Raw genomic sequence first — 19942 nt, 5'->3', positions numbered from 1 at the left:
ATCAAAATAATGCACTCTAAGACTGTGAGGGAAATTGGTGGAATGGGTAGTTGAAAAACAAGAGAGGAAATTAATAATCATAATAGAATAATAATATGGAACACATAACAGAGGAGCAGAACAGAGATATATAAATGTATTATAATGATTAGAAAGAGGTACTTACAGAGGAAATTATTTACAGATGGTGAAATTAAAAGAATGATTGTGTATGAGAAGTCCAGTCAGACAAACAAGTGACAACAATATACACTAGTAAATTCAAAAAGTACAGGAATATTCTGTTGCATTTCAAAGCTGTAATAGCTGTCTCACTCATTATAATGACCTGTGAATGGTTTAAGACATTTATTTACATACCATGCAGATGCCTATGCAGTCCAGAATAAAGGCTAAGAATATACAAAAAATTTTGAATGTAAGTGTATTTGGTTGGTATTAAATATTTTTCAAAATCATAAAGCAAGAAATGAAGCAAGAGGTAGGAAAAATACTAAACCAATATGTTTAAGTTTCAAAACAGGTGTTTCATGAGAAATATTTTGGAATAATTCAGATTTACATCCCTCACTTCTTTCCACCCTACAGAGTTCTCCCCATGGGATGAGCTCAGGTTTTGGTGATGTCCTTGCAGTTGACCAATTTACTATTTCTTCATTCCCTGCCTTCCCGCTTTTCCCGCCTCTCTCTGTACCCCACATACCTAATTCTACAGAAGCTCTCCCACATGCCTTGCGTAATTAACACCCATGATAGGAATGCTATGAAAGAATGACATAACCATAGAATGTATCAAAAACAGAAAGTTACTGCACCGGTCTGAACCTGCTTGGAAAATTAAAGGTAAATACAATGCTACAGAAAGGCTGCAGGCTTTAGCCTCACCAAGAGGGCTGCTCAGACAAGTTAATTCATGAAGAAAATGCCATGATAAGCAAAGATCTGATTTCAGATAATGATTTGGCTCACAATTTTATCACAAAAATTCATTTTATTATACGCTGCTGCACAGTAAAAGTTTTATTTAATTGGATAGATAAAAAATCTAGTCAACAAGCAGCAGCAGAATACACACATAAAAGACTGTTTTATGTGTGTGTTCTGCTGCCACTTGGTGAGTAGATTTTTTACCAATCGAATTAAATAATGTCATCAATAATTGATTGTTTTTTTAGAGGAAAAGTTTTGGAAACTGAGTGAAGAATTAAGTGAAGAAAAAGAAGAGTTCTAGAAGACAGTATTGAAACAAGAAATAGGAATGAAAATTTTCTGTGCCCTAAGCATTTCAAATTTCCATAATATGTAGCTCATGAACAAAAGAAGACAATGTTTTGAAAGTCTTTGTACCTTTTGGATTATTTAGCATGCTTTTATTTACAATAATATTTCTAAAGCAGTAACAAATGTTTTGAATGTTGTCTAAAGTACTTGTACTCTCTCTGTAGGTCGAGTACTGAATCGTTTTTCCAAAGACATGGGAGCCGTTGATGAATTGCTGCCAAGAGCTATGCTTGATGCCACACAGGTAACACTGTAAACACACTGTGCATGCATTATTACTGTATTGTGGGTTTGGAGAAGCTTGTTAAAATTCCAGGAGTCTCCAAAGCACTTTTACTGGACCTGTGGGATTTTTTGGTCCTTATCGTTATAAATAACAACCCGTTGATACACTTGTTAAAACAATGAGCACATTTTTATTGTCACACTTCAGATATACGTCACTACACATCGAAAGTATCACATAGATAGAACATAATGGTCGCCTTGGCCCAAAGAGTTTTTGCGTGCCAGAGATGTTATGGCACGTCATTGTTGCCACAGACCCAAATTGCTTGTCTAAAACTGTAATGCATAAATTAAATAGTGCATTGCGGGTAGTTAAAAACTATACTAGGATCATAAACACTACCTAAAAGCCACCATCAGCATGCTTTTCAGCAGTCATATAACACACCAATATTCAATTTATATACCTTTGTTTTGCAGTTCATTCAGGTGATGTACTTTATGTTCATATTTACGAATTGTAGTCATTTATATCACAGCTGAACTGAAGCTGACTAGCAACAAATACAACTAAGGTTTGGTGATACTCGGATATGCTTCTCATTGGTCATATTGAAGTCTTTCATGTTAAACATTTTTGATTTTGTTGTGGGACACTTTTCTGGCTTAATGATTAAAATGATGTACCATCCTTTCACACAACTGAAGCCATGAATCAGACGGTAAGGTTAGAATGTTACAGAGGGCATGCCTCAAATATATAATGAAACTTAAAGATTAGGCTAACATATCACATTGTGGTCAACAATAATATAAAAAGTTGAGATAGTCTAACTTTGAAAATTGCTGGTTCCTTCTTCATTCGTCTTATTTGTAAATGAAGTAAGACACCTTGCAAACATGATGAAGAGAAGTGAAAGTTTATCTGGATCCCATATGTGTAGTCAACATTTTACAAATTGTCTTGAAATTACACTCCTTTTGGAACCATACATTTGAATTATTCACATTTCCCTCATCCTTGTTTCCTGCAGTTCCCTTGTCCACAGTTTAGAGTGGAGAACTGTATTCTCATGCAAAACATTTTTCCCAGATACTATCAAACAATAATCAAGAAATTAAGAATGACTGTTAATTTCAGATGAAAATTAGTAAAAATACATTATTAGCTACTCCATCACCAAACTATTTGATTATGTAGATTCAAGTACTGAAGAACCAAATTAATCACATGTTAAGTAGTAATACTCATTGTAAGGAGGTCTCTGTTCTTATGACACATAGATAACTTATATTGTTATATGATAAATAGTGTTTTGGTTATTTAGATACTAAGTTAACAATTGAAGATGAACAGCAGTCAATATATATATATCTAAAAAACACCAGTTGTTCCTAAATTAGTGGATACACAATTAATTTCAATATTTTAAATTTAGTTTAATTACAAGTACATTATGTTCAAAATATTCATAAAATATTTTAGTCTGAAAGCTTAATTTACTTTGTTTCCTTGTATTACTGTGTGCATTTTTATATCGTGTAATTTGGTAAGTAAAAATTTTCAATCCTAATGCAGTTTTACACTGCAGTATTCACGTAATTATAAATCCTGTATTCAGGTAAAATAGCTTCCTGATCATTAATTTCTTTTCTTTTTTTCCTTTGCAGATCTTCTTAGTTATGACTGGAATTCTTGTTATGGTTGTGATTGTGAATTACTATTTCCTAGTAATTATTTTAATTATTGGTCCACTGTTTTACAAAATGCGTGAAATTTTTCTACGAACAGCACAAGACATCAAAAGACTTGAAGGAACCAGTAAGTAAAATAACAAAACAGTGCAGCAACTTCTTCATCTACTGTAAATATCAATCATTAAAATAAAACTACTTTGGACAGTTTTCAAACATATTACTTTCACTCTTTTTTTAATCATTTTCCTATAGTTAGGCCTTTAACAAGTGCAAATAAAGTCTCACCTATTGAACCCTATGTAATAATGAAACATACCAACAAGTAACATGATAGAGATTTCAAATCAGCTACAATATGGCATAAATAGCAAGCCATAGCCATCCTTGAAGAACATTTATCTGACAAGATGGGATTTGCTTTCATTTAAGTTAAAAACACACAGTAAAAATGAATACAGATTCAAAATTGGAACTGAAATGATTTTGAAGGCTATAAAACAGAAATTTGCTTTTCATCGATAATGAAAAATATATAATAAGTGTATTGATTAGTGCTTAAAGATGTATTGTTATTATAAGAAATTCACTCTGCTTTTATATTCAGTCCTGAAGAATTTTTTGCTAACAGACCCAGAGAAACATTTCTTGTCTCTTTGCACTGTAGCTCAGTATTTTGAGTCTTGACTTCTGTGTTGTGCCACAGTCATGTTATTGTATCTTTACTGATTTTTTTTTCTAAAGATATTTTGTGTCATTTTTGTTAGCTTAAAACATAGTTAACAGCAGCATTATTAGTAACGCTTCTATTAATCATTTTCACAGCTCGGAGTCCTGTTTTTTCATATATATCAGCTTCTTTAAATGGCCTTACCACTATTAGGTCTTCAAAAGCTGAGAAAATGGTTGTGAAGGAATTTGACACCCTTCAGGTAAGGCTTTTATATAATCTATAGGTGTGGACCTAATAAACTGCAATCTTAATGCAGGGTTCCCACCTTGTTGGTATTTTAATTTGTTTATTAGCTTCAGTAACTAAATTTGATCCATTAACACAGCTTATTTTTATTATTATTTTCTCAGACTGAATATTTGAAAAGTTTATCATTTTAACACTGCTTTGAAAGACCACTGTTCTGCAAAGTTTTGATTAGTCTCACAATATTCCAAAAACAATGTGCATTTTTGTTGCTGTGTGCTCTATCATTAGGCATATTATCAACTTTAGGTGCTCCAACGCAATAACAGTGCTTTCTTTCAGTAGGGCAAAGTCTTGTGCATCTGTTTTTTTGACAGTGTGTTTGTCCCAATTTTATACTTTTATGTTACTATTGTTACCTTTTTATTATTCTTACTTTTTTCCCCCACTGCAACATCCCATTTTCTTCTGTTCCAAATGTAAAGCACCATTTTCTTAGGCATTGTTCATGCTATTATGAAGGAAATGCCACATGCGCCATTAGTTAGCAGAGGAAGATGTAAAGAAGTGGCTGGAGATAGGAAAAGACTAACCAAACATTGCCAATTAACTAATAAATTCACAGCAATAACAATTCAGTGATGAAGCTGCAGAAGTCACTTTTTTGAAACCTCACATCAAAAGTTACTGTTTGCTATTTACAGATAATTTTTTTCTGAAAAATGGAATAAGAATATGGTTAGTTTCATATTACATCTGAAGTTTGTGTGGCAACCAATATCTGTTTACTGTAACCCACAAGACACATTATGGTATGTGATGGAGGATACTTCTTTTACTACTATCTTTTTTCCCCTCCATAATTCTCCCTGAATGGCATGTACAAAGAATGGTTGTCAGTAAAGCACCATATGAGCTATAATTTCTTTGATTTCCTAATCAAAGTCATGTTGTGATACTTATATGGGAAGAAGTGATATGTTGCTCTACTGCTCTTGGAATGTATGCTCTTGGAATTTCAACAGTAAAATTCTCCATAATACATAATGCCTCTTTTGTAATGTGTCACATTGAGTACATGATTCTGCGACAATATCTACTGCTCTTTGTTACATCTTTTCTATTAATTCTACTTGTGAGGGGTCTGAGACTGATGAAGTGTACTTGGGAATCAATCAAACAAGTGTTCCATAAGCCAATTCATTTGTGGAGATTTACATTTTATTAAGAGTCTTCCAGTCAATTTCAGCCTGGAATGTGCTTTTCATACAGTTTGTTTTATGTGGTCATTCCACTTTAGATCACTCTGGATGGTTGCTCAAAGGTATTTTTAGTAGTAAGTGTTTCCAGTGATTTGTTGCTGATAGTATAAACAATCAGTAGTGGATCTTTTCATCTACTTATGCATAATATCTTACATTTATTTACATTCAGGGTCAGGTGCCGGTCCATGTATTACTCATCAGTCCTCTGTAGGGCATCCCGAATTTCATGACAGTCTTTTGGGACTGCAGCCTTCCTTATAGGCAACAGCATTGACAATTAAAGCTCCACAGAGTCTATTTTGTTATCCTCTAGATCACTAATATAAATTTTAAATATTAACTGCTCCATAATTCCCTTGAGGTACTCCCATAATTAACTTTACGCCTGTTGACTTTGTCCCATTAAGAGCAACATAATAGAGTCCCGTCTGCTAGAAGGTCCTGAATCATGTCAGAAATATGGTCTGATAATTGAGAATCTTGTATTTTGTTCTACAAATCACAGTGAAAAACTGTATCAAATGTTTTCTGGAAGTTGAGGAACATGGCATCAATCTTCAGAGTCCACACTTCAGAAACCATTAAATAAAAGTGTGAGGGTGCTCAACCAGTATATATAAATCACTTCAGAGAAATTTTAGGAAATGTAAACTGGGAAGATGTATATAATGAGCCAAATGCTAATAATAAATGCAGTATATTTCTTGATAAATTTATATCACTTTTTGATCATTGTTTTCCAAAGAAAATTACTAAAGATAACACCATAAACTTTTCAAAGAAACCTTGGATTACTACAGGTATTAAAGTGTCTTCAGAAACAAAAAGAAAACTGTATGAGACAGCAAGAACTAGTAAAGATCCAGAAGTAGTTTTAGAGTATAAAAATTATTGTAACTTACTGAGAAAAGTTGTAAGGAAATCAAGAAATATGTATGTTAGAGAAGAAATTAACAACTCCAGCAATAAAATCAAATCAATATGGAATGTTGTTAGAAGGGAGATAGCAAAAGTAACGACTGGGGTAGGTAGTATTACTGTAAAAGAGAATGAGACCATCTTAACCAACAGTACACAGGTATCCAATGCATTTAACAATCACTTCTTAAGTGTAGAAGAAAAAATAGATGAGATTAGTTTAAAAGAAAAAGCCAGGCTGTACATGGAAGTGTGAGTTTTGAAAAACTTTAGTCATATTAAGTTTCATCTAACAACCTCTTGTGAAATAATGAAAATTATTAAATCTTTGAAAAATAAATGTTCTGTTGGAATAGATGACATCTCTAACAAGTTATTTAAACAATTTGGAGCAATTACAGCTGATTGTAGAATGAAGGCTTTCACGACCGGTTGACATGGCTGTTGATATACTTTCCGGGATGTGAGGTCATGGTCCAAGAACTTTTCTGCTCCTTACGTTTCGTCCAGGACTGCGCTGGACTTCCTCAGAGGCACTGCTCTGCTGAGTCTTGCCGACTGACTGGTCGGGTGTCTGAGAGCGACTTATATATTGTGAGAAAGGGGGGCGTGGTTCAGGTGACACGTGATGAGCAGTGATAATCCATAGCAAAGGTAAGGTTGACTATCGATTACCACCTTGTCAAAGATAAAAATTGTTAGCAATTTTGTAGAGCCACTGTCCAAATATCGCCAAGTTTCATTGCCTCCTCTTTCCTACGATCTGTGAAGGATAAACGCCCTCCCCTGACGACATGTGGTGTGTATAAAATTCCATGTACCTGTGGTAAAGTTTACATTGGTACTACCAAAAGAAGCGTAAACACGCGATTGAAAGAGCATAAAAGTCTTTGTCGACTTGGAAAATTAGAAAAGTCAGCTGTAGCGGAACATGCTCTTCAACCACCAAGTGAAGTTTTCGGATACCGAAGTTTTATCTACAACATTAAATTACTATCCATGGCTTTATAGAGAAGCTATCGAAATTTATAAACATAATGATAATTTTAATAGGAAAGAGGAGGCTATGAAACTTAGCGATATATGGACAGTGGCTCTACAAAATTGCTAACAATTTTTATCTTTGACAAGGTGGTAATCAATAGTCAACCTTACCTTTGCTATGGATTATCACTGCTCATCACGTGTCACCTGAACCACGCCCCCCCTTTCTCACAATATATAAGTCGCTCTCAGACACCCGACCAGTCAGTCGGCAAGACTCAGCGGAGCAGCGCCTCTGAGGAAGTCCAGCGCAGTCCTGGACGAAACGTAAGGAGCAGAAAAGTTCTTGGACCACGACCTCACATCCCGGAAAGTATATCAACAGCCAATTACAGCTGATGTTTTGAGTCACATATGTAATGCATCACTGACTCAAGGTATTTTTCCAGACAGGTTAAAATATGCCATTGTCAGGCCTCTCTACAAAAAGGGGGAAACCACAAATGTCAATAATTACCAGCCAGTATCCTTGCTTACAGAATTTTCAAAAATCTTTGAGAAAGTAATGTACTCAAGAGTGGTTAGCCATCTCAACAGTAATGGGATACTTAGTAAATCACAGTTCAGATTTCAGAAATGCTGTTCCACTGAGACAGCAATATACAATTTCACTGTCCACATAACAGAGTCTTTAAATAGAAAAATGTCGCCAGTAGGAATATTCTGTGACTTATCCAAAGCTTTTGATTGTGTGAACCATGACATTATGTTAGAGAAATTACAATTCTATGGTATAAATGGAACAGCATATGAGTGGTTTAAGTCACATCTACAGAACAGGAAGCAAAAAGTCTCTTTATATGCTTCAAGTGATTCAAAGGAGTTTGCCACTTCATCTAACTGGGGTGAAATTACATTAGGTGTTCCACAAGATTCGATCATGGATCCCCTCCTGTTCTTGATATATGTGAATGACCTCCCTTCTAATGTGAAACAAGATGCTGAACTGACAATGTTTGCTGATGGTGCGAGCATAATTATTAATCCAGTAAAAGAAAGTCCAATAGAAAATGATACAAATAAGGTCTTTGGAAAAGTTATAAATTGGTTTTCTGCGAATGGGCTTGCTCTGAACTTTGAAAAAACACAGTACATCCAAATTTCTGCTTCAAAAAGTATAATTCCTTCAATAAACATAACACATCAAAAGAAGTCAGTAGCCAGGGTAGAGCATACTAAGTTTTTGGGTGTACATATAGATGAGAATCTTAATTGGAAAATTCATATTTTGGATCCCCTAAAGTGACTAGGCTCAACAACTTTTGCAATCAGAATAATTGCCAATTTTGAGGATGTAGAAATTAGTAAGCTAACATACTTTGCACACTTCCACTCTATGTGTTATACAGAATAATATTCTGGGGCAACTCCACACTTAGGCACAAGGTATTCACTGCTCAAAAAAAAGTAGTTAGAATAATGTGTGGGATTCATAGTCGTCCATCTTGTAGGCATTTGTTTAAAAGGTTAGGAATTCTTACAACTGCTTCACAGTACATTTACTCAGTAATGAAATTTTTTCTCAACAACATGGACGAGTTTAATATCAACAGCAACATTCATGATTACAATACCAGAAAAAAAAATACCTACACTATTCTTTACTTAACCTATCTTTGGCACAGAAAGGGGTAAAATATGCTGCTATAAAACTTTTTGATAAATTACCAGATGAAATAAAATGTCTGACAGACAGCAGTAATAGTTTCAAAAACAAATTGAGGTAATACCTTCTTGACAACTCCTTCTATACCATAGATGAATTCTTGAATATGAGTAAATAAATCTGGAGATATAATATATGCATTTTGTGCCATTTAAGGGACTGGGATAGATAATAGAAATATTTAGGTATAACACCACAATGTAAAAAAAAGGATGAGATGAGTTTTGCAATATCTCTGTTTGTGGAATCCATGTAGATTTTCATTCAGATCTTTGTTCTCCAAAAATGTCATAATGTGTGAACATAAAATATGTTTTACAGTTCTACAACAGATTGATGTCAAGAATATAGACTTATAATTATGTGCATCTTTCAGGAATCTTCTTGTAAACAGGAATGTCCTGCACTTTTCTCAGATTGCTAGGTACCCGTTGTTGCTCCAGTGACCTGTGAAAAAGTACTTCTAGAAGGGAAGAAAGTTCTTTCACATAGTATCTACAAGGATGTCATCAGGTCAAGTTCCCTTTCCACTGTCATGTAATTTTAGATGATTTTATGTTTTGTGATGGCTTCTCTCAACATCTGTGATTTTGTCATTCATGCAGGGGTTGAATGGAGGAACCATATTGCAATCTGCAGTGAAACAATTTTAGGAGAGAGAATTCAGCATTTTGGTCCTCTCTCTATTATGTTCTGTTTTGGTGCCAGTAGGATCACCGAGCAACTGAATAGACAATTTCAGTCCATTTACTGACCTTATGTAAGACAATAACTCATAGGATTTTTAGTCAGAGCATTTGGCAAATTTTACTTTCAAGTTCATTAAATGCTTCTCACAATGCTCTCTTTCTGCTTCTGTTGGCATCATACAGTGTTCATATATCTATAATATATGTAATTTTATTGTCTTGAATTTAAATTTTATAGTCCCATTGACAGTTGGACTGTGAAATTTCACAGCATTTATCAGTAATAGAAGGAATGGGAAATAGCAACAACTAATGGTAAACTTTGTTTTATAGGATTTGCACACATCATCATGGTACATGACTATTACTGCTAACACAGCTTTTGGTTTCTGCCTTGACGTGATAAGTGCAATATTTGTTTCACTTGTGATACTCAGCTTCTTGACAATAGACACAGGTAAACATTATTTTCCTTGAGGATATACTTATGAATTGATTATTGGCCTTATTATTATTTTTTATATTGTTTATAACTATATGTTTTCGTGGCTGGAGTCTTAGTCAGCAAAATTCTTCCAGATGAGTTACCATTTAATGATCTATAATTAAAACCATTTGTTGTGATTGTACCTCATGATGCAGTTGCTCACTCGAAGATTTCTGTATCATGTGTATGAAATACAGCTTCAGTAGAAGATGTAGCAGTAAACTGTGTGCCAAAATTAAAAGTTGCTGCAAGTTTTCGGTTATGGGATTTAGAAATAAATGTGATGTCCATGCCAAAGTACTTTGGCAGATATGTTACAGGCAGTATCAATAAAAAAATCTGAGTGAGACCAAAATAACGCACTTACAGATTACTACGTTTTGAGAACCACAGATATAAATGTTAAAACACATGTCTTTAATTGTGAAACAACTAAAGAAGTGTATGATACACTTATTAAGATACATTAGAAGAACATGGAGAGTAGAAGACACAATCACTTGGAGCATTCTACAACTTTGAATAGAACAGAAATATAGATATGATGTTCAGTATTGCTAAAGTGCAAATCCTAGCATTCAGACTGGACCACCTGGGGCAGAATATTAACAAAATAGGATCAGTCAAAAGGATATCAATTAAGTTGCCTGAAGACTATAACCATTTTGGAAGTGCAATGTTGGAAAACCTGAAATCAATTAGAAGCAGATAAAGTGAAGGAAAATGAAAAAGAAGTACGTATTGTGTTCAAAGATGCTGCCTACAACAAGACAGATTAGAGTAAAAAACTGAGAAATCAGTGAAGTGCTTTGGATCTGGAGTTTCAGATCACTATGTAAGTGAGTGCAAAAACAAACATAGTGATAATAAGAACAAAGCACAATGTTCTACATGTGGTAAATATCACTACAGAGAGAAACATCAGAATATGAAGAAATTACCAAAGACAGTTTTTCTTTCAGATGTACTAGAAAAGCAAGAAAAGAAAATTTATAAAGTAGATACCAAGTGTGATATAGATAGTGGAAGTAATGAACACATGACACATGAAAGGGAAATTATGTTAAATGTGAAGAGCTGTGAAGGTACAAAAATTAAGACTGCAAATGAAAACTTTATATAGAACACATCTTGTTGTGAATGACTCATAAAAGGTGTCATTGACAGATGTGTCACATGTCCCTGGACTGTCAAGAAATTTACTGTCAGTAAATAACCTTACCGAAAAAGAGAGAGTGACGAAAAAGGTGAAGATTTTGAAAGATAGAGACATTATTTTGAAAGGCAACAATTCTGAAAGTGGACTGTATTTTATTAACATCAAAAGTGAATATAAAAAAGCAGCACTAATGGCATGAAAGAAGAAAACCATTCAGTGGCAAGAAAGACTAGGACATTTGAATTTTACTAATTTTTAAAAAATACGAGAACTGTGTGATGGTGCAGACAAAATTGTTGCAGAAGAGGGTGTGCCTAGTGGTGAAACATGTATCATGGCAAAATAGTAAGAAAACCATTCAATATTGTTTAGCTTAGAGTAGTAAGACCTCCTGAGAGTATTCACAATGATTTATGCAGTAAGGTATGCAAGGCAACTGATCTCAGTGAAGAAAAGTTTTTAACCTGTCTTGACGGTTACACACATTTATTAAAAGTGTATCTTTTGTGAACAAAAAAAATGAAACAGAAGACCACAACAAGGAACATGTAAGTGAAAGGAAGCTCATTCTGAAGACAGAAAAAAGTAAGATGTGGCACAGAAGGAGAATACAGAAGTACTGACTTTAATGAATGGTACAAAACAAACTATTGTAAGTGACTACTGAATTAAAGAATCTCCTCAGACAGAATGGTAAGACAGAAAGAATGAATCTTGCTCTCATGAACAAAGCAAGAACCATGATGTTTGATTCATAGGTTTGAAGCAAAATGTGGTGCTAGACGGACTTGACTGCAGCCTGTATACAGACAATGGCTATGTCCATACAGAATCCTAAGACTGAACAATTTTCTGAAGCAAGATATGTTGAGTTTACACATCAGTAAGAAGATGAAAAAGAGGAAATCCAAGAAGAAGGAGTAAATCTAACTGTGAAAAAAAAATTTTTTTTAGACAAAGAAAAAAGAGAAGACTTTGAAGAAGAAGAGAGAAAAGAAGGATTTGAAGAACAAGAAATTAATGAAGAATCAGATGGAGAAAAAAGGTAAAAGCCAGAAAAAGATTAATTTAATTGTAAGGCTAGGGCCCCCATTCGGGCAGACCATTTGTCGGGTACTGGTCTTTCAATTTGATGCCACTTTGGTGACCTGCAGTCGATGAGGATGATAGGAAGAGGATGAGGACAGCACAATACCCAGTCCCTGGATGGAGAAAATTCCCCGACCCAGCCGGGAATCAAACCTGGGCCCAAAGGACTGACAATCTGTCACGCTGACCATTCAGCTACCGGGTGCAGACCAGAAGAAGATAAAAAAGTATCATAAACAAAGAAGGCAAATAATTTCATCAAAGATAAATGAAGATTACATCATACTTACTTACAAGGAATGCACTGAAGATGAAAGCAAGGAAAACTGGATAAAGGTTATAAATGAAGAAAAACCATCATTGAAGAAAAATAAAACATGGACTCTAGTGAATAAGAAACTGCCTACAGAAAAGAAATATTTACAGGAGAATGGATGTTCAAGGGAAAGAAAAGCACAAAGCTAGGCTAGCTGCAAAAATATTTTTAGTTACATTCTACAAACTAATATCCTGAGATTCCTATTTGCACTTGCTGCTCAAGAAGGTTTGATAATTATGTTATTTGATGTCAAAACAGCCTTTCTTAATGGTGATCTGAAAGAACAAGTTTTCAGAGGTATACAGAGAACCTGGAAAAATTTCCCTGCTCAAAAAGACGTTACATAGATTGAAGCTCATTTGCAATGGAATAAGAAACTAAACGAGTTTCTTAGGAATAAAAAACTCATTCAACTGAAATCTGATCATTGTGTTTACAAATCATATACTGAGAAGAAAATGCTTCTTGCTGCAGATGTTGAAGATGGGATTCTGTTTCGAAAAGACACCTGTCAAATTAAAAATTTCCTGCAAAAACTGGAGAAAAATGTTGACATTGCTATTAGTGAATTGACATTACTTGTTGAAGAACCAAAACTGTATCTTGGATGTGAAATCAAAGAACAAATGAAACTATCAATATTCATCAAGAAAAATAAAAGGTAAGGAAGTTGTGGAAACATAAAGAATGGAAAAATGTGACATTGTAATGGCTCCAATTTCACCACAAGGAGAAATTGAAGAAATCAGTGCAGCAAAGTCAGACTTTTCATGTTGTGAAATGGTAGGCAGTTTTTCTATTTAGCATGTAAAACAGAGTAGGACTTGGCATATGCAGTGAGCTATGAAAGCAGACACTCAAAATCTGAAGAGAATTTGAAGATACCTTAATTCAACAACAGGTAGAGGAATATTCTACTCAACAGAGAAACAAGAACAAGAAATATTGGCTTACTGTGATAAAGATTTCACAGGTGACAAGAAAGATAAAACAAGTGCTTCAGGATACATATTTCTGTTCAGTAATGCTCTAAACACTCGGTGCTACAAGAAAAAATGTGTTGTTGCATTATCTACTACTGTAGCAGAATACATATCTGTAACTGAATGCTGTCAAGAGATGAAAATTTGGAAAACTTTCAAAGAATAATTGCTGAATAAAAATATGGAAGTGACACATTGTGTGGATAAGCAATGTGGAATAGCAGTGATAAAATCAGGTCGGCTGTCCTGAAGAAGCAAACACATTGATGTGTAGTATCATTTCAGCAGTGATAAATTGAAATATGGCTGGTTCATCATACAATACTGTTGAACTCGAGAACAACTGGTTGACATTCTAACTAAACCCCTTCAAAGTATTGCTTTTAAAAGGTTGTAAGAAAACTTGAGGTTTAATTGAAATTAAAATCTTTTGTTTGTTAAATATATACATTTTCAGATACGTGGTATGCATCATTAGCAATAAGAGTTGATTGTTATTTTAAAAATAAATGAAGTCGGCTGTTCCTTGTGGCTTTGTGCCTTAATGTGCTGTTTTAAATAAAAGACAACTACTGGATTTTATGAGTTATCTTGATATTGTACTATAGCAATAAGGGTGTAAGAGGTGTTATCTCAGGGATGTCATGTCACAGTCTCTTTATAGGGATGGAATAGTAGCTTATTTAGTAGCTGTGGCCGAGCATACATCACATAGCTGATTACACACACACACACACACACACACACACACAGAGAGAGAGAGAGAGAGAGAGAGAGAGAGAGAGAGAGAGAGGGAGGGAGAGAGGAGAGGGGGGGGGGGGGAGATGGAATTGAAAATTTCCCTTTATCAGTTTATTTTGGTTAACAAGCTGTCCAAGGATTACTGTTGCTACCAAGATCAGTGAGAGCAATCATCTATGGCTGGTATTTTACAAATTCTCAAATAAGGAAGACTGTTTTGTATAAATCTGGATCACTTTAGATGCTTCTTCAGTAATAAAGAAACTGACTAGTTTTCAGTGGTATACCCTGTACTCACCAAAGATTTCAATATTCACATTTGATAACCAGTTTTTCTGATTTCACTACATCCCTGTAGTGTTATAATGGATTTTAGATTTTCATTCAGGAAAAAACACTCCTGCTCATAATCATCAAACACATCTCAGTGTAGATAAATTGAATTCAGTATTTTCCAAAATAATAAATCCAGAAACACTCCTATCTTCTTTTTCAAAGCCACAGTCCATTTTGTAACACTAATACAGACTACTGCCACTTAACTAGTTTTATATACATGTGTTAGCAAGTGTAGCAGTCAGAGAACTGAACTTACAACATTTCATACAATAAGTCAGTCATTCTATTTTCAGTAACAAAATGGGTTACTGGGGGGAAAGAAACTTTTCAATTACTTACAAAAGTGAAACTTTATTAAGTGGCTTAAAAACGTGTTTTATCAGTTTGTCATGTTTAATTCTATATAGAGAGGCTATACAGAAGACAAACACAATCCATTAATAGTGAAAAACTGGCACCAGTGTAAATATATTTGATAATAGAAGGAAAATTATTCCAGTAAGAAAGAGTCAGCAGACAACTTGTCTGCAAGATAATTGTGACTATGTGGTTACAAGCTGCCATTAACTTCAGCATGAAATATTGTTTTAGTTACTGCAAATGTATTTCAAATGGAAACTTGATGATTAAGTCTCTTATCCAAGAGGTCTCAAATTTCACTCATGGTTTATCTCAACATCAAATTAAATACTGCTTCAGCACTTTTCTTCCATTCATCATGTTCCCTAGACTATTACATCAAGGAGGAGAAACTTCAGGGATGTGGAACAAAGTATACATCATAGAAACTTAATCTGTATACTTTATTAACAATAAACTATCACTGTTCTACTTAATGTCATCCATGTTTATGTCATCCAAATTGAATTAAGTAAGTTATTAAGAAAGCTGCTATTTCCAAAACAGTTACTAACTCCTCAGTTTCACAATATAGTGCTGTTTATTTCTTATTACTAGTTTAATATTCACGTGATTACAATGGTATCTTTCAAAGACAATATTTTTATAATAGAATATAATAGAAGGAAACATTCCATGAAGGAAAAATATACCCAAAAACAAAGATGATGTGACTTACCAAATGAAAGTGCTGGCAGGTCGACAGACACACAAACAAACACAAACATACACACAAAATTCAAGCTTTCGCAACAAACTGTTGCCTCATCAGGAAAGAGGGAAAGACGAAAGGATGTGGGTTTTAAGGGAGAGGGTAAGGGGTCATTCCAGTCCCGGGAGCGGAAAGACTTACCTTATGGTAAGTCTTTGTCTTTAAATATGTCTGCTTGTGTCTGTATATGTGTGGATGGATATGTGTGTGTGTGCGAGTGTATACCCGTCCTTTTTTCCCCATAAGGTAAGTCTTTCCGCTCCCGGGACTGGAATGACTCCTTACCCTCTCCCTTAAAACCCACATCCTTTCGTCTTTCCCTCTCCTTCCCTCTTTCCTGATGAGGCAACAGTTTGTTGCGAAAGCTTGAATTTTGTGTGTATGTTTGTGTTCGTTTGTGTGTCTGTCGACCTGCCATCACTTTCATTTGGTAAGTCACATCATCTTTGTTTTTGGGTATAAAGACAATATTTTTTTACATATTTAAATAGAGAGTCATGAATATAATAGAGGGAAACATTCCACGTGGGAAAAGTATATCTAAAAACAAAGATGATGAGACTTACCAAACAAAAGCGCTGGCAGGTCGATAGACACACAAACAAACACCAGTGGTGTATGTGCGGATGGATATGTGTGTGTGTGCGAGTGTATACCTGTCCTTTTTTCCCCCTAAGGTAAGTCTTTCCGCTCCCGGGATTGGAATGACTCCTTACCCTCTCCCTTAAAACCCACATCCTTTCGTCTTTCCCTCTGCTTCCCTCTTTCCTGACGAAGCAACCGTTTGTTGCGAAAGCTTGAATTTTGTGTGTATGTTTGTGTTTGTTTGTGTGTCTATCGACCTGCCAGCGCTTTTGTTTGGTAAGTCTCATCATCTTTGTTTTTATATTTAAAAGGAAAGATGATGAGACTTACCAAACAAAAGCGCTGGCAGGTCGATAGACACACAAACAAACACAAACATACACACAAAATTCTAGCTTTTGCAACCAACGGTTGCCTCGTCAGGAAAGAGGGAAGGAGAAGGAAAGACAAAAGGATATGGATTTTAAGGAAGAGGGTAAGGAGTCATTCCAATCCCGGGAGTGGAAAGACTTACCTTAGGGGGAAAAAAGGACAGGTATACACTCGCACACACACACATATCCATCCGCATATACACAGACACAAGCAGACATTTGTGAAGGCAAAACTCTTTGCCTTCACAAATGTCTGCTTGTGTCTGTGTATATGCGGATGGATATGTGTGTGTGTGCGAGTGTATACCTGTCCTTTTTTCCCCCTAAGGTAAGTCTTTCCGCTCCCGGGATTGGAATGACTCCTTACCCTCTTCCTTAAAATCCATATCCTTTTGTCTTTCCTTCTCCTTCCCTCTTTCCTGACGAGGCAACCGTTGGTTGCAAAAGCTAGAATTTTGTGTGTATGTTTGTGTTTGTTTGTGTGTCTATCGACCTGCCAGTGCTTTTGTTTGGTAAGTCTCATCATCTTTCCTTTTAAATATATTTTTCCCACGTGGAATGTTTCCCTCTATTATATTCATATCATCTTTGTTTTTAGATATAAATAGAGAGCCAGATATACAGTACAGTACTACTTGTCATATAACCTTATAGCAGCCTTAAGTATGAAAGACTGCATGCTTGTAAACAAAAAACCCATAAGAAATTTTATAAATGATCAGCTTGTTGTCAAATTTTCCACTCTGAAGATTTACTATAATCGTAAAACTGGCTAATTCCATATCATTAACAAGAGGTCAAAATTATGTTACCCAGAACTGGCAACCAAACAAATAAGGTTTCATGCAGGTTCAGTGGAGATATTTGCTCCTAGAGACACTATACATGCTCTTTGGTGTAAATGAAGACTATTTTCCACTTACTTAAGTATTGGTAATACTTTACTGTGGTTTGCAGAGTACTGATGTAGAATAATACTCATCTCTAATGAAAATAATAACTATTCTTCACTGCTAGTAGTAGAAATTAAGCTTTCATGTAAATGTAATTTTTTATGTCTTCTAATACAAAACCTTTCTTACTGTTCAGTGAATCCTTCAAGGTATAGTTTTCATTTTGTGCTATTTACAGCATTTTAGAGCTTATCCAATGACATTCCAGTTGCAACTTGTAATTTTTGGGGAAGTCTGAAATATAAATGTACTTCACTTCTTGCATTTTACCTTATTTGTCATTTCAGTCGACTTACTCAAATAAAACAAGTTATTTATTAAAACTTTTTATTTTCCAGGTGCTAAGAGTGGTTTTGTAGGACTTGCTATTGCTCAGTCACTAATTCTCACTGGAATGCTGCAGTACGGTATTCGGCAGCTGACTGAAGTTGTTAGTCAGATGACTTCTGTGGAAAGAGTTCTGCAGTATAACAATATTGAAAGGGAAGGCCCATTTGATTCTGAACCAGGTAATGGCTGAAGTAACATTGTAAGGTAGTGATGTTGATACTGGTATTGCATTCCCATGACTAATATGTTTTTTAAGCATCTTTCCACGACTGGATGAGACAGTAAATTTGTTAAATATCTGAATACATTAAGCTGTCACTAATCAGGCTTACAGTGATCCAGAATTTCAGTAATCTGGACCACATCAGAAATGGCACAGAACAATGAATTTTTGTACACAACAGTATTATTAGCAAATTACAATGGTAAACAGTGCTATACATATTTGAAATTGTGATGTTCTTTACTGTTCAGTGTCACGTCTTCTAAAAGGAAAGATATTACACTTGACCTCACGCAGAAAATTAAAATTTCAGATAAGTTGAATCAAGGTTCTTCACAGAAAGCCACTGCTGCTGAGTACAATATTGGACAAGTAACTATTTATGACATCACAAAGATAGTATGCAAGTATGCAGTTCAAATGGGTAGTGGCTTGTGAAAACAGAAGGTTATACAAAAGAGTGAGAATGAAGAACTGGATATAGCTGTTTTACATGGTTCATACAACAATGTAGCAAAGCAATTCCAGTCAGTGGCCTGATAGTAAAGGAAAAGTTGCTATGTTTAATACACATCTTGGCAGTAGGTGTTGTTTGCAGCAAGTGAGAATTCACCAACAACTGGAAAAAAAGATATGGCATTTGGCAGCTGACAATCACCAGGAAAAGTCACTCAGCTAATGATAAAATGTGCAGATGAGTTTGTGAACAAGATACGGAAGATAATAGAGGAAGACGATTTAACTGCTGATGTCTTGTACAATGCTGATGAAACCAGACTTTTTTACAAGATGCATCCTTCAATAATGTTGTCTACCAAGAACAAGTACTAAGCTCATGGGTACAAGCAACAGAAACAACACTTAACATTAATGGCAGGTTGTAACACAAATGGGAATCATTGTCAACCAGTCATGGTGATTGGGATATCCCAGCATTCATATTGTTTTTGACACACTGACATAAACACATTGCCACTGCAGCAGTATTGCACTCAGAAGAAAGTATATATGGACAGAGAAACATTCTCTCGGTGGTTCCACAAAACAATCGTACCAGTAGTGAGGAAAAAGTTGAAGAAGAAAAAAAATCTTCCACTGAAAGCTATCCTTATTTTTGACAATGCTCTCAGTAGTGCTTCTGATGTGACTCTAAAGACTGATGGTACACAAATACTATTTCTTCTATACAGTGTGAAAGCCCTGATTCAGCCCATTAATCAGGGAATTCTGAAATAAATTAAACATCATTATCGACATGCATTTCTTGTCTCCTTAGTGAACAAGTGTGAAGACGACTCTACTAAGACTATGCTGAAGGTGTGGAAAGCAATCAAGTGAAGTGATGATGTTTTCCAAGCAGCTGAAGCATGGGATAAAGTAGAGAGTGATACCGTAGTGAAGTGAAATGAGCGTTTGGTGTCACTGGCCAGGAGGCCCCTCGTGGGGCAGGTCCGGCCGCCTCGGTGCAGGTCTTATTACATTCGACGCCACACTGGGCGACCTGCATGCCAGATGGGGATGAAATAATGATGAAGACAGCACAA

General features: G+C 35.1%; 1 protein-coding gene across 1 annotated transcript in view; it reads left to right on the top strand.

Annotated features, from left to right (window-relative positions):
- The window catches only part of LOC126163185 (ATP-binding cassette sub-family C member 4-like), a 173701-nt gene that overhangs the window by 131929 nt on the left and 21830 nt on the right, over positions 1-19942 (top strand). Inside the window, exons 15-19 of the mRNA XM_049920136.1 lie at positions 1446-1525; positions 3181-3331; positions 4030-4136; positions 10039-10162; positions 18184-18354. Coding sequence (XP_049776093.1) covers positions 1446-1525; positions 3181-3331; positions 4030-4136; positions 10039-10162; positions 18184-18354 — 633 coding nt within the window. The remainder of the gene's footprint in view (positions 1-1445; positions 1526-3180; positions 3332-4029; positions 4137-10038; positions 10163-18183; positions 18355-19942) is intronic.

Source organism: Schistocerca cancellata, chromosome 2 (assembly GCF_023864275.1).
Source record: "Schistocerca cancellata isolate TAMUIC-IGC-003103 chromosome 2, iqSchCanc2.1, whole genome shotgun sequence".
Lineage (NCBI taxonomy): Eukaryota > Metazoa > Arthropoda > Insecta > Orthoptera > Acrididae > Schistocerca > Schistocerca cancellata.
This window is presented reverse-complemented; position numbering and strand designations above follow the sequence as displayed.